We start from the raw sequence: 15,628 nt of genomic DNA on the forward strand, positions 1-15,628 counted from the left end.
GAGGAGGGGGGGTCGGACAGCATTATGGAGATCAGCAAATGCATGTAAAACACTGCGAGCATGTTTTTTTTTCTCATTGGAACAAGTGGTGGAGAAAAAGTGTGCGGCACAATGGAGGCCGCGGAGTGCTGTGCTTAACCCACCACACCTGGAGCACACAACGGGTGGGGGGAGAGCGGCGGCGGCGGCCCACCTCTCCCCCGGCCTCACCCATCATCACCAGCACCTATCAATACAGGCTGTAAGGAGCTTGGTTGGGCTGCGGGAGGGAGGGGCGGGTGGGGGGGGCTGCCTGTATTCACGGGCTGACTATGATAAAGACGCACAGTGAGGAGCCATTCAAGAGCCCTGTGCCCATAATGGAGTCACTAATAGGTCCCTATTCAGAGAGGAAAGTGTTTTCTGGGGGGAGAGAGAGGAGGAGAAAAAAAAGTTTGGGGGAAGCAACAATCACTTTGTCCGCTGCCTTGTGTATGTAAAATGTATGCAGCCCCCCCCCTCTCCCTCTCCCTCTCCTCCCAACTCTTTTTGCTGTCTTTTTTCCCCTTTTGGTTAAAGAGCGTCACCGCTGAATGGAGGACATGCATAGTTTGGAGTCTTCCTTTCATCCTTACTTGAAAATAGATTGAATGGCATGTCCTCGAGTGAGTCCCGTCCAGCGGCAGGGATCTCAAAACAGGAATGCACACACTCTCTCTTTCTGTTTCAGACCCCCGCCCCCCCCCCCCCCCCCCCCCCCCCCTCGCCATAAAACTGTCTGACGTACACACACAGGTGAACGAGTATTGAATGGAATATCCTTCGAATTGGGATGTTTTAGGGTTTCATTTGTCTTCTTTTGACTGACGCTTTCTCTCTGGGTCTCTGTCAGTATTTACATGGAGATACTGGTGAGTGCACAAAGCAGATGTGAGGAAAGGCCTCTGTTCAATATCACGCTGAGGTAGAAGTGTCTTTAGCCTCCTCCGTCAAGGATGTCATGTTTGTTTGTGAGCAAGATTTCAACTTTTGTACGGAATTCTGCAAAACTTGGTGCAAGGCCCCATTCAATGTTGATCCGGCTACAGATGCAGTGATGCAGTGCAGTAGTGATCATAGAGTGAAGCCTCGATATCAAGGTCCCATCGATTAACGCACCATTTGCGAGTCAGTCTCAGCTGTCAATCATGACGTTTTACCTTGTTTTTATGTAATCAAATAACTAATTAAACCCCTGCTTATGAGTCTTGAACTAACACGTGTGATAAGAACTATATTAAATGACAGAAACCATCTTTAAGAATAATTTAATGAGTTAAAATGACCTTTTGTCTGTGGTTTAGATGCCAGTGTCCAGTTAAAAAGACATCTAACATCAATAAAAGACATTATATAAACTTAAAGCTGCTTATTAAGTTTTACACATGTTGCTAAGAAACTTCCAAACCAGCTTCCACACAGATCTGCTCCGAGTTCGTCAATCAACAGGTGGAAAGATTTTAAAATACGTCTCCTGTTGACGCTGAGGCCTGAATGCTGCCATCGCCGATAGCAACTATATTTGCCCCCGGCGCCCTGCCCGGGTCCCGAGGCACCGGGGGAGCCGACCCCGTGGATGAGCTGACTAATGTTGAAATGCTGGAACCATATTGAAAGAGGGGGCATGAAGGGAGAATTACTGGGTCCGTATTGTGCTGCGTGTCAAAGGGCTTAGCTGACAGATTGATGAGATGAGGAAATAACGGAGCTAACCGGGGGGCGGGAGGAGAGAGGAGGGGGGGTCCCAGCATGGCAACCAGGGTTTGGAGTCGGAGCGGGACTGGCTGTCGGCCTACCGGGCAAAGCCGGCGCAGGTCAGCGCTCTTTGGTTGTGGCTCCCGCCGCTGACAAAGGGCAGCACGCTGTGGGCAGGGCTGCTTTCCTTAGAACAGCATGAAAGCCCTTGTAATGGTATTTTTATGTGTTTTGTGAGAGGCTTTGTCAGATTGTGTGTGCTGATGTATGTGTTTATCTGTGTGTGTGTGTGTGTGTGCTTGTGCGTGTGTATAAGCAAATGTGTACTTTTCAGTTTACCATTTTAGTCCTTTTTTTAAAAGTGTAATTAAGAGAATAGAAAATCTAAACTAGAATCTCACTCAGTAAAGCTAATTCCTCCACCACTGCCCAAAAGTCCCTTTAAATTCAATCAGGCTCACTCAAAAAAATAAAGGTAGAATGAAATGTAGTGTTAGAAATTTAGTTAATAGAGTATGAAATAAATATTTTCTTATATCAAGGAAAGGATGACGACCACTTGTATGTGAAGGAAGTTTCACACACACAGAACATTAACAGCCAACTTTTCCCTTTTAGTGTCTTTCAGAACTTTATTATCATGGGTCACCATTGTCAACGTGTCATTGGAAAACTGCTGTTGTAGCAGTTAAAGAGTGTTGTTGTTCTGATTATACTCTGAACATACTTGTGTTTTATATTTTGAAAAAGATGATTGATTCACTGACTAACTCAAAGTTTCCCTCCTAAGAAAATAACAACATTTACAGTGTTTTCTGTGTCTTAGCAACTGTCATTGTGGCATCTGGATTACCCAAAGTGCATTGCAAAGCCCCCGAAGGGTCGAACAGGGGGGGGGGGGGGGGGGGGCTCAGGCAGCGCGTTCTTTAGGGAGGGAGATGTAAACGTTGGCTCTTAATCTCCGACGCTTCATGACAAGTTGAGTTGTGATGGAAAAAAGTTTGTTGATATTCAAAAACAATCATTTTTAGAGAAATTAAATATATAAGAGTCTTGTTATCGCAGCCTGGGCAGATCCTGCAGAAGATTTTCAAATTAAAACAAGAAAGTTTAAGTTATTTCTTTAGTAGACGTTGGACATTGGGTTGTGCTGGTGGTGTGTAGTGTTTGTTCTGGTCACCGTGGAAACCCTGACTACTCCTCGGGACCTTGTTAATGTTAAACCAAGAGCATATTGGGATTTTCCTGCACTACAAATCTGAAGTTGAGGAACCTCCAGACCAAGACACACTCTAGATAATAAGCTTGTTCAGAACACACACACGCACACACAACCCAACACACACTCACACACACACACTGCTGAGCTCTGATTTGTGGAATTGATAGCGTCCATTGTTTCCAGAGCACTTGCCAATCTTCGCCCTGTAATGTAATTAACGGCAGGAGATTTATGCGGCTGTGTGGCGGCCCAGAACCCGATCCATGTTGTGTCTGGTGTTGGCCTGAAAAGCCTCGTCTCTGTCCAGCTGCTCCTGATCTCTGCTCTGGCCTCTGGCAGTTCTGATCCCGTCCTAATTGAAAGCTGCGGGTTTCTTCTAGGCCTTGTTTGTGTGTCGCAACTGGAAGAAACGTTGAGGTTGATGTTGGTTTATTGGCCTGAGGATTGGTAGCAAGCTCCTGAGGGAAGTTTGTGAGGAAACAATATGTATGAGAGACCTGCAGCGGCTGAGCAGGATGGTAATTATTAACAACCCTGAGCTGTTTGAATAGACTGAATGTTTTTAGCCTCCCACAGAGAAGCACTGCTCTGAAATCACTCAGCTGCACAGACCGAAAGTCGCACGGCAGAAAACGTCCGGACTTTATTGGTGAAACATTAGTAAACTGCGAGATTAGAGCTCATTGAACATGTCTGCTGTCGACAGAATGGGAGCTCCTCTGCGTCACTGGGAGACCAGACCCTTCAGAAGCCAGGACCTCAAGCCTCCTCGGAGACTCCAGCCCTGGACCAGGCGTCCCGGCGTACTGAGCAGCTGGCCGCCTGGAGGCTCCCGCTCTGCCCAGCACGCCGTGCACAGGGTGAGTCCATCCATCCGTGCCCACCCAGATCTTCTTAAATCCACAGCCAGTCGGCCCCACTGCCGCCACCGCCCACAACTTCCAATATCCCAAATGAAAGACCCGTCAAACGCCGCTGAATGAGCCCCATGTAGCGAACATGAGAGGGAAGATCCGTAAGACCCGGAGCATCTGTCCACCTCTCTGACACTAATGAATGTTAAGTAGGTTAGCTGCTGGTGTGCCACTGCCCCACAGGCCTTTGTGACGGCTGGTGGCAGCAGGGCCGTGCTTTTGTGAGGGTGCGCCAACCCCCTGTGAGACGTCGAAACTGGCTGGGCCGCTTACTCCGGCACACAATCCCAGCAGCAATAGTTGCCATATTGATCCCTCGTGCTTTCAGATTAAAGCATAAAGGGAGCTCTGTCCTGCCAGCAGGGACACCACTGACTCCCAGGGCTCATTTCAGGGTCACAGAGTCCTTGCAGCCCCCTGACCCAGACCCCCGATATGAACACACACAAACACCGGGGCGAGGCAGGACCGAAGCCTTTCCAGGGATGAACCCCATTAAACAGGATTGGTCGGATGCTCACATTCATGGCTCGTTATAGCTGACCCCGGGCTTTCTCTCCCTCAACCTGGGTGCTCTCCTCCTGCCTCCGGCTCTAACCTGGCTAAAGACATGCTGAGGTGGTCACCCTCGCCCTTTTGTCTGCCATTGATAGCTCGGACGTTTGCTTGATTGTTTTCTGGACTGCGTCTCCTCATCCGTTGGGTCGTGCTGCATTGTTGAGTTCCTGCGGTGTGCTTTTAAAGTTTGGTCCCCGCTTAAGAAACTGTGTAGCTCTATTGTGTCACTGGTTGTTGGTTTATGGACGAATCCGGTGGCTTATTTGCAGTCTCAAGCGTTACAGCGGAGACCTGGAGGCTTTTATATTTACAGTCATGAGCTGTTTTCATATATGAGATTCTCCTGAGTGACAATATGTGACAACGCAAATGTCTGAGTCAGTTGCTCCGGATATTCCCTGGACTTTTTCCTACCAGTCCCCTTGTGAATATTGTCCGAGTCCATGTGAGTATATATCCATGTGAGGACGTTTCTAACACGCAACGTACACAAAACTGTGAAAACAACAACAACAAAAAGAACACAAATATCTCAAGAGGAGCCAGACATGTAGAAGATGCAAGATGTCTAAAATTACAGATTTTCTCAAAGTACAACTTGTTTCAACCCCCAAGTGTCCAAGAAACGTATTTTATTATTTATTTAAGAAAGTTAATTTGATCTCATGAAACATAAGTCTGTGCGTTTGGGTTTCCATTTTAGAAGATTGATGTTGGAGCCTCTGTTAACAGCACAAATTATATTACATTTCAAAGTGAAATCCTTTCCACACATCACACAGTTATATATGTGAGTTCCATCACATCGTGTTAACTTCTGCATGTAACCTGGATTCGTCTGCACGTTGGTGTTTCCTTGTCGCCGACCTCCCCAGCTCTGATCTCCGACTCCTTGCTCGCCGCCTGCTCCCCAAACCAAATGTTGATTAAATGCCTTTTAATGTGCCCTGACTCACAGACAGGGTGTAATCAGGTGAAGCGGAATTAATAAATCATCCAGTGTGGAGCTCAGGAGAGAAGGAAAGGCTCCCCTGAGAAAGACGGACAGATGGCAGCAGGAATCGGCGGAGAGAGGAGAAAGCAAAGTGGGAGAGGGGATAAAGCAAAGACCAGCCACCACTTTGGTGATTAGCTCCAAAATTGGTAATACGATCTTGTCCCCTCCACCTACTCATTATTGATAAGAAAGTCCTCATTTGACCATATTTCTCCCTGCTGGCTCGGACCGGCAGCACAGCACTTCCTGTCAATCCCCCCCCCCCTGCCGCGGTACGCTCAAAGGATCTGACAGGAAGCGGTGTGCGGTGGAGTCTGCGTGGAAAAGGGGAGAACACACGCTCGTGCACGTCGGAAAGCCCATCTGCCGGGAATCTCCCTAATCGCATCATGTGAATTGAACGAGGAAAAGAGGAGCAGCAATCACTTTAGACAAACCCTCCGTGGGATTATGTGTTTGTGACGTCAGACACAGAGGCCACTGATTCATGCACGTTTGTTTCACTTAATCTAGAAATATCTTTATTTTTGGCTTACTATTAATATGATAATACATTTATTCCGGTCTATTAGAATAATACGACTTTATTCTCAAAAACTCCTTCGTAGTTCTGCACACAATCACTCAAAATCTTTCTCTTGACCCAAAGACTATTGCTCACCCATTTTCTTAGCTGCATAGTCAAATAATCTATATAAACAATGTGTTTTTCATTCGTTTGAATATTGCCCATTTTCTGTTTCTCTCCTTCAAATACATCTACATTATTGTTCCAGTTGGACCCAGCCCCCACCACCCATTTCATCCTCTACTGTCTGAAAATCTACTTGATTTTCATTCAGCATATAATTAGCAACAACAAGGTCATTGGTCCACAAGCACCCGTGATTCTCTGGGAAATTGGTTGTTGTTCCCCGTCTCTTCATTACTGGGCTCCAATTAAGTCTCCTATCAAGGGTGGAGAGCTCGTTAGGTATTTCTGTGGCATAATGTGCATAATCATAGGTAATGCACTTTGTTACCAACAACAGGTACGTCCTAAACGGAGCCACGAGACAAAGGCGATGAGATGGCGAGACAAGGTGCTGCACCCTGCCCCTCACCACGGCACTGAATGGTTTTGTGAGTGTGGCACAAGCCGGCGGCGAAAGCTCCACGCCAGTGCACACCAAAGGAAAAGGAAACACGTGTGTATACGCACGTCAAACTCCATTGTCTCCCCATCACAACAGTCCATCCTGCCCCCGCCACCCGCTCTGGTCTGGGGTTACAGACCCTGAATCAGAGGTGAATCCGGGGAGGATCTGCTCTCCCGCTCCCTGCAGTGGACCAGCTCCCGAGCTGACTCGGTGCTTCTGGGAGCTGCCAGTGGCTGCAAAGAGAGATGGATGAGCCGCTGTGCTGACTGCTGGGCACTGGCTGCTGAGGTGTCCCCCAGTGATTGATGACTTAACACAGTGGTCCCTTTGCTCCCCGGGTCAAGCCAACGCACCCCGGCCATAAGACAACCATACTGTCCAGAGGAGGCTACATGTCGGAGAAGAAAAGAAGAGGAGATGTTGTTTAAGTGAGCAGGTGTTGGGAAGACGAGTGGGAGACTCCATCAGTGAGTCCTCAGCTTCTGCTCTCACCACTGGAGGTGTGTCACAGCAGCAGTGATCGAGACAGACGGGTTATTAATGCACTCGTGGGGGTTTAAATGTGTCTCACTGTGATGCTTTATGTTTGTTTTGCCGGGCGTCCGTCATTGTGAACTGTTTCCACTGATCAATCTCAATCTTGCTCTAATAGATCTGTTTTTAAATGTGAACAAGTAGCCGTTCTCTCTCTCTCTGTCTCTCTCTCTGATCAATAACACTTTTGTTAATATTAACTTGGCTTTTTGTCTGTTTCATGCAGGGACACGTTTATGTGTCTTTTGTCAGGAAGTCCATCCTGTGGGAAAGAGGAATCTGTCACTACACTGTGAGTCTGCATAATAATAATTCATTAAATTTACTTCTTTGTAGGCTATGATTACTTCAACAAATCTCTCACCTGCATGAACTTGATGTAAATAGTTTGTTTTAACCTGAGAACATCTGTTCAGACGTGTGTTTTAAGACGTTATCATTGGCATAATCAATATAAAGCTATGTATTACCACTTTATTAGTGTTATTCACTAAAAAAATCCTTTTCTTCAGGATTGGGGATTTATAAAATATATCTCACTGTGTTTAATTACAGCTGCAAAATTGAGGACAGGCCAGAATGTCCTCACTTAGTAAGGTGGACATCAATAAAAATCATAAGCGTGTCCTGGATGTCGAGGAATAACAGAACACGTGAATGTTACGTATTTAGAATACAAATAATGGATAACTGTATTTATAATAGTCCTACCAAAGAAGTACACACACACACACACACACACACACACTCTCCTTTCTCTCCTCTAACACTCACAAGTCTCCACCTCTCCCCTTCGCTCAAAAGAGTCTGGGAGTGGATGTGCCACAATTAACAGTGCGGTTGCCGTGGTGACAGCGGAGTTGTGTGGGCCGGCTTCCTGTCTCGGCCTCTGGTTAGACAAACACGTAAAGTCGGTGGACAAAGACGCTTGCTGGTCCTTACAGCCTCATTTACATCCTCAACTGCCTCCAGCAGTTCTGCATTCAGCAAGTTCATCAGGCCTGGCATCGTCCGCCGCCGCCGTCCTCCGTCCCTGCCCCGCTCCCGCTATATCTGATAAATCAAGAGGGCATTGTGATGGTAAAACTGCTCCCGTCATGAGGTGACACAGCTTTTACAACACGGCCGTCCCCTGTCCAAACAGCCGGGCGGCCGACGAGAGGCTGTTGACCCAGCAGCCGGCTTCATAGAGGCGTCAGGGCTCGTGCACGGTCACCTGGGACACAGGCTGCTATGGGACCGAGCACACAGGTGCCCAGACAACATGACCCCACCGCTCAGCTCCAGTTTAATACTTGTACTGGTTTGGACAAGGTGGTCAACCCTGGTTTTATGGTTTCAGTGACTCTCCCTGGATGATTAGTGGTCGTCCTGTTCCTTTCATTTCTTTAAATCAGTAGTAAAAAGCAACAAAGTCCATTTACTCAAGTTTAATGCTCTTGTACTAAATTTCCATTTAATACTTTATACTTTGTTCAGAAAGAAAATACGGTGCCTGTTTACTCCTTTCGATTTTGGGACAACTTGATTTGCATGTCAGATATGTGCATTACATATCATTAGAGTATGATATAAGTGATATATAAGTGCGTAAAATGTGTGTATGTATAGTTTAAGTTTTTAATACTGAGTATTTGAAGTATGAGGTAGAATTTGCTTCACTAGCTTCAACTTTAGAATGCTGTTTACACATTAATGTACCAGTTATAATTCAGTAATAATAAAATAATATCTATATTTTGTACATATGTTTTTATCAATGTTTCATAAATTATTTACTTATGTTTCAGATATGAGCCAGGAACTCATTCATTTATAACTTAATCACATTAATAGCTGCAGATTTCAAAGATAATACATTTTGAAAAACTAAACAATCTTTCTTGATTTCAAACAGCAAGTTCCTATATTTAGGGCCCGAGCACCTCGGATGGGAGGCCCTATTGTATTTCGAATGATTTGTATTTCCCTTTTGGGCTTTTTCAGGGCCTAGACATGCTCAAATTCAAAACCCTAAAAAGTAATTGTATCCTGGAGTAATTTGAAATGGCCGTGGCAACTGGCTCAACAGCGCCATCTAAGGAAAAGCCCCTCAGTGAGCTTTCACCGATCTTCACAAAAATCGTAGCCCATGACTATTAAAGAAAAAGAAAGTCTGAGGTGCAATGGGAAAAACCTGACAGGAAGCCCGCCATTTTGGCCGTTTTCTAAATTGTTTCTTTGACGTACTTGTCCCAGGGTTTTCATCAGATCAACTTCATATGGACATGAGTGTCATCGCAACAAGATGGAGATATAAACTACCTTGAATTTCGAGTTTTCATCAGACGGTGTGACCGTGGCCTGGCTTAAAAGTTTGATTACACTCCATCAAAACACGATGTTCTGTATCTCAGACATACATGGTGCAATCGACTCCAAACTAGACATGTAAGACAAGAGTCCTGGCCTGATGACATCTACACAGAAATTATGAATTAAAATCCCAGCGCCCCCTGGTGGCAACAAGAAATGTCTTGTTTTTGGAACATCCTACACTTTGAAGTATTCCTCCTCATCACTGACTGCAACCATGTCAAACTGTGTCAAAAGTGTATCAAGACATTGATAATGGCATAAGATTACTGTGACTTTTCGTCAAACGCCATATTAGTGGTGTGGCGTCAAAGTTCATCAATTTGCCGTTAAACTTGAAATTGCTGTAACTTCAGTGTTCATGCTTCAGTCTCCCTCAAAATGCATTTGTGTTACAACAGCACCCCCCTGAAGATATTTATATGGTTTTAAGGAATGGGCTTGACAAAATAACTGACTAGCGCCCCCTAAAGTGAAGACCCGGCACTAAGATTGGACGACATGTAGGCTACAAAAATCGATATGGACATTTGATTTTTATGACAAACAAATAAGTCTGATGAACTTGTCCTTGGGCTTTCATTAGATCAACTTCAAATTCTGTGAATGTCATCTCAACAAGATGAAGATATAAACTACCTCGGTATATTATTTCATCACACGGTGTGACCGTGGCGTGGCGTGACATTTTGATGATTCGCCAAAAAAAAGGGATTTATTATAACTCCTCTGTGCATTGTTCTTTCAGCCTCAAACCTCATTCACACATTCACAGTCCCGCCCTGATCAGATCCATATCAATATTGACTCATCATTACACCGCCACCTGCTGGCTCAGGAAGTGACATGTTTTTAACTTTGATGAACTTCTCTTGGCTGCTTTACAATAAAAATCAAATGGACAAAGAAAGATTCTGCTATTCGATCTGTGTGGAAAAGCACCTTGTTAGCTGATTCATTGGAGGAGCTGAAGAAGACTGGACTCCAAGCTGCTCCTGCTGATCACTGCTATGCTGGACCTGAAGATGTGGCCTGTGATGTCTGCACTGGGAGAAAACTGAAAGCTCTCAAGTCCTGTTTGGTTTGTTTGGACTCTTGTTGTGAGAAACACCTCCAGCATCATCTTCAGTCAGCTGCATTGAAGAAGCAAAAGCTGGTGGAGCCCTCAGAGAAGCTCCAGGAGAACATCTGCTCTCGTCACAACGAGGTGATGAAGATGTGCCGCACTGATTAGCAGTGTATCTGCTATCTCTGCGCTGTGGATGCACATAAAGACCACAACACAGTGTCAGCTGCAGCAGAAAGGACTGAGAGGCAGAGAGAGCTCGGGCTGAGGAGACAAACAATCCAGCAGAGACTCCAGGACACAGAGAAAGACATGAAGCTGCTTCAACAGGTGGAGGAGGCCGTCCATGGCTCTGCTGATAAAGCATTGGAGGACAGTGAGGAGATCTTCACTGAGCTGATCCGTCTGCTGGAGAAAAGAAGCTCGGATGTGGAGCAGCAGATCAGTTCCCAGCAGGAAACTGAAGTGAGTCGAGTCAGAGAGCTTCAAGAGAGACTGGAGCAGGAGATCATTGAGCTGAAGAGGAAAGACCATGAACTGAAGCAGCTCTCAGACACAGAGGATCACAACTAGTTTCTACACAACTACCCCTCACTGTCACCACTCAGTGAATCTACACACTCATCCAGCATCAGGATCCGTCCTCTGAGGGACTTTGAGGACGTGACAGAAGCTTTGTCACAGGTGAGACAGAGACAGAGATTTTACAGATTGTGTCTCAAGTGGATGTTTTACTGCGACAACCAGAGCCAGAGACCAGAGCTGACTTCTTAAAATATTCACAGGAAATCACACTGGATCAAAACACAGCACACAGACGTCTGTTATTATCTGAGGGAAACAGAAAAGTAACATATACTAGAAAAGGACAGTCTTATTCTAATCACCCAGACAGATTCACTTTTTGGCCTTAGGTCCTGAGTAGAGAGAGTCTGACTGGACGTTGTTACGGAGGTGGAGGTGGAGGTGGAGGGAGGAATTGTAGTAGCAGTCACATACAAGAATATCAGAAGAGCAGGAAACTCAGTTGAAGGTGGATTTGGATTCAATGATAAATCTTGGTCATTATATTGTTATGGAAACAAATATAACTTTTATTACAACAGCATCAGGACTCCAGTGTCAGGTCCTGTGTCCTCCAGAGTAGGAGTGTACCTGGATCACAGGGCATGTGTTCTGTCCTTCTACAGCGTCTCTGACACCATGACTCTCCTCCACGGAGTCCAGACCACATTCACTCAGCCTCTCTCTGCTGGACTCACTATGTTTTTCGTCATGGATCCACAGCTGAGTTGTGTAAACTCAAATAGACTTGAGTCATTAAAAGCAGTGATTAAGATTCTGTGTTTAAATCTTTAACTTCTTTTGTCTCAATGTTTGTTGATCAAAGTTCGTCGTGGTGACGTTTCTGCTCCGCACAGAGATCAGCTGTGAATCAAACACTGACCCTCCTTTATCACACATATTTAGTTCTGACTTTGTAAAGACAGAAATCTATAATTACACTGACATGAATGTGTTTGAAAGAACCCGAGCACGGAGCGGTGGGAGGCCCTATTTGAAGGACTTGCATTTCCATTTTGTGGCTTTTTCAGGGCGAAATTGGTGTAACTTCCGTATTCGAGGTTCAACCACCCTCAAACTACATGTGTGTAGTAACATGTAAGTCCCGGCCTGAAGACATCTACACAGAAAACATGACTTAAAATCACAGCGCCACCTGCTTGCTACAGGAAGTGACATGTTTTATACTTTGATGAACAGCTCCTGGGTGCAAAACAGCTCAGTCAACTCATCGGATCATGGTCAGTATTGTGACATTTCCTCAAACCTTGGAAACATTGATGTGCGGCGACGGATCATCCTTTGCCGGATATCAATGACAAAATTGTATCCTTTGGCGAAGGACACGATGTTGTCATAACTCCACGTTGCATTGTCCTATCACCACCAAACTTCTGTCTCATGATCAGAGACTAAGCCTGAACAGCTCTATGTGTCAATGTTTACTCAGGGTCATAGCGCCACCTACTGATTTGCCATGAAACAGGAAGTACTTTGTAAATCCACTCTGCATTATCCAACCGGCTTCGAACTACTGACCTATGATCACAATCCTGACCTAAACAGCTCCATATATAAATATTAGTTCATGGTCATAGTGCCACCTACTGATCAGTGTAACATTTAAGTTGTTGTAACATTGTCCCATTGAAACAAAATTGCTCACGCTACATCAGAGCCCGTACTTGAACAGATACATTAGTCTGTACATAATAATAATGATGGCGCCATTTACTGGCAACAGGAAGTTAGCTTTTTTTTACAACTATCTTTCGATTTACATAAAATCTTCCCAGTGTGATTAGCTATTTGATAGCCTGGACCGTAATGAGCAATTATCAGGCAAGGATCGACATCGTGTGAATGAGGCAGGAAGTGAAGCGTTTATCCGTGCCGCAGTGCGCAAAACCCATGAAACATGTAGACGTGCACTTGGTCATCAATCGCTCTCTCCACCGACCGCAACAGGCTTCAACGTGCGGGTGCTCGGGCCCGTCAGTGCTACAACGTAGCCCTAGTTATAGTCATTTTTCAAAAAGACAACTTTTCTTATGAAAGTGTAACTTCATCCCTGAGGTTTGGTCCAGGATATTAGGAAAAATACATTCAGTGCTGGCATCTAGCGAGCTTATCATGACATAGAGACGTCCCAAAGTCTTGGTAAGCATCGGTCCAAGACGGTTTTGAACACTAGGGGGCGTTATGAGCCATGTTCAACCAATAAGTGGAGATTTCTTTAATAGTGTGATATTAAATTCATGTATTTAGTCAAAGAACAGTCATATCAATCAATTCTTAACCACTACTAAAATCATCAGTTAGAACACTTTTTTGATAAAAGGTGACTTTTATCTTCCTGAACTTTTGTTATTTTTCTAATATTGCTGCTCATACTCATTCTGACTTCTTCCTCCACCACTGTACTTCATGCTGTACTGTCACCCTCCGCTGTGTTGTTTCAGGATGTGGGGGGGGATCTGAGGAAGAGAGGGGGGGGGGCACTGCGTGGGCCTGAAAAGCGGGGTCATTGTCCAACCCATCGAAAGTAGAAAGTTTCTCTGAATGCTAAGCTGCATCTGAGCCTGGCTTCTGACACGAGCTGATAATCAGATTTACTCCCCTGAATCCGCCGGACTCCACAATGATCCCCACTGTCATCGTCCCCCCCCCCCCCCCCCTCGCCTCGGCGTCCCGACCCTTCGTGCACCCCTCCCCTCTCCCCCCGCAGCAAAGCTAATTACACCCCGCAGAAACACAAATCTCCATGATTTAAAAAGTCACTCTTTTTCAGGGGTTTAACCTTGTTAGGGCCTAAGCCTGGCTTTCTTGTGCATCAGCTCTGTGAAGAATTCTCTGTTCCTGCAGACACTGGCACATAGACACACTTCTGTCTCTGCTCGGAGTTGTCTGCCTCTGCGAGAGTTCACTGTAATTAAATGTGTGTGTGTGCGTGTGCGTGTTGTATCATTGCATGTGTGTGTGTGTGTGTGTGTTCAGAGGTGGGGAGGGGTTGAGGTGAGGGAGCACAGCCAGCCCTGTCCTCTGCAGGCCATCTGGGACTCGGACTAACTAATAGACTTCCTACATTCATTGAGCAGCGCTACTTGTACGTCTCAATCAGGGAGCTGTTGACCACAAACAGGCCAAGTAATGACATTAGCCAGCTCTGGCTGTGTGAGGACAGCGTGTGGGCTGCCTGACGCCAGGAGGTCAGCCTGTTTCCTGGGGGCCTGCAGGGGCCCGGAGGAGCCCACACGAGTCGCATGGGTGTCAACAGAAACTGTCTTTTAACTTTGACAGGTTACAGGGATCAACAGGGACAAGCAGGACATTTCTATCAAACTGGATCTTGGACTTTGGTTCTTGTAAATATAAAATTAACCTGTATAGTTCAGAGACAATATTCAACCTCCATTTTAAGATCTGTTTATGGGGTCACCAAATGTTTTTCCTGTTAGGCATGAAAAGAAAAACATTGGAATAAAACAATTTCCAGTAAAAGTTGATTTATTATTGAAATAATGTGGTGGATCTTGGTTTGGGACTCCATTTAAATATATTAAGTTACTATTATAATATCTGTTTATTGTAAATTTGAGGTGTAAACCATCACGGTGGAAGACGTCAGGACATTTGTCACAACCTCGTGCTTTCAAGGTCAAGACCGAAGTTTTCAATCTCAAAACAAAACCTTTAAAAAAACTGATTTATCTTGTCATTGATTATTTCTTTATGGCAAATTTGGACATCATATCTAAAGAAACACTTGACAGGTGTAAAACAAAACGTATACTGGACTTTATGTAAGAGATAACTAAATATAACATAACTTCAAATAATCACATTGGCACAATTCATTTCTGCTGAGTAGAGTCAACTCAATGATTCAGTTGTGTGGAGGCAAACAAGGTGAATTAAGTTTATGTAACTCCATCTAATCAAAGAGCTTTAATGAGACAACTTAAGTTAATTAAATTGATAGTTTTAAGCAATAAAACTGGGAAAATAGCTTTTAAAACATAATCAAAATAGAACTATAACACACATGAGCAGAAAGTGGAACGATGTCACGATGCTGTTAAAGAAAAGGCAGGTGATAAAGAAGGATTATGCATTTTATTAAATCGTGTGAATAGTGTAAACAGACGTGGATCTCGTAAAGAACTCGTCAGTGTGTGTGTGTGTGTGTGTGTGTGTGTGTGTGTGTGTGTGTGCGCGCATGTGTGTGTGTGTTTAAAGGACACTTGTAGCACGCTGTGTCCTGTACTTTTTGATTGTGTTTGCCTGTATGGATGCATGAGAAGGGCTCACGGCAGGTTGTAATGACACAGACCTCCGCTGAACAATTCGTGCCCGGACCTGTTCTGCAGAAGGTCACGGGTTTGATGCCACCCGCTCGGTCTCGCCTCACAAAGCCGTCCTCAGCCCTCCTCAGCCCTGAGTGACAGGTAATGGGGGGGAGGCTGTAGGGGAGGAAGAGGAGCGAGGAGGAGGACGGCGCCCGTCACTTGTTCTGCCGCTTCTACCTCACTTCTCCCTCTTTACATCACAAGAATGCAAATCTCC

The 15,628-nt window shown here is 45.2% G+C and overlaps 1 protein-coding gene across 4 annotated transcripts in view; it reads left to right on the forward strand.

Annotated features, from left to right (window-relative positions):
• Positions 1–15,628, forward strand: part of LOC132999475 (histone-lysine N-methyltransferase 2D) — a 56,890-nt gene that overhangs the window by 6,692 nt on the left and 34,570 nt on the right. For 3 of the 4 annotated variants that reach the window (XM_061069160.1, XM_061069177.1, XM_061069168.1), the window contains exon 3: positions 7,304–7,369. In XM_061069160.1, coding sequence (XP_060925143.1) covers positions 7,304–7,369 — 66 coding nt within the window. Of the gene's footprint in view, positions 1–3,641; positions 3,796–7,303; positions 7,370–15,628 lie in introns of all 4 variants that reach the window. The other variant, XM_061069184.1, reaches the window with a different exon arrangement.

Source organism: Limanda limanda, chromosome 1 (assembly GCF_963576545.1).
Source record: "Limanda limanda chromosome 1, fLimLim1.1, whole genome shotgun sequence".
Classification (NCBI taxonomy): Eukaryota; Metazoa; Chordata; class Actinopteri; order Pleuronectiformes; family Pleuronectidae; genus Limanda; species Limanda limanda.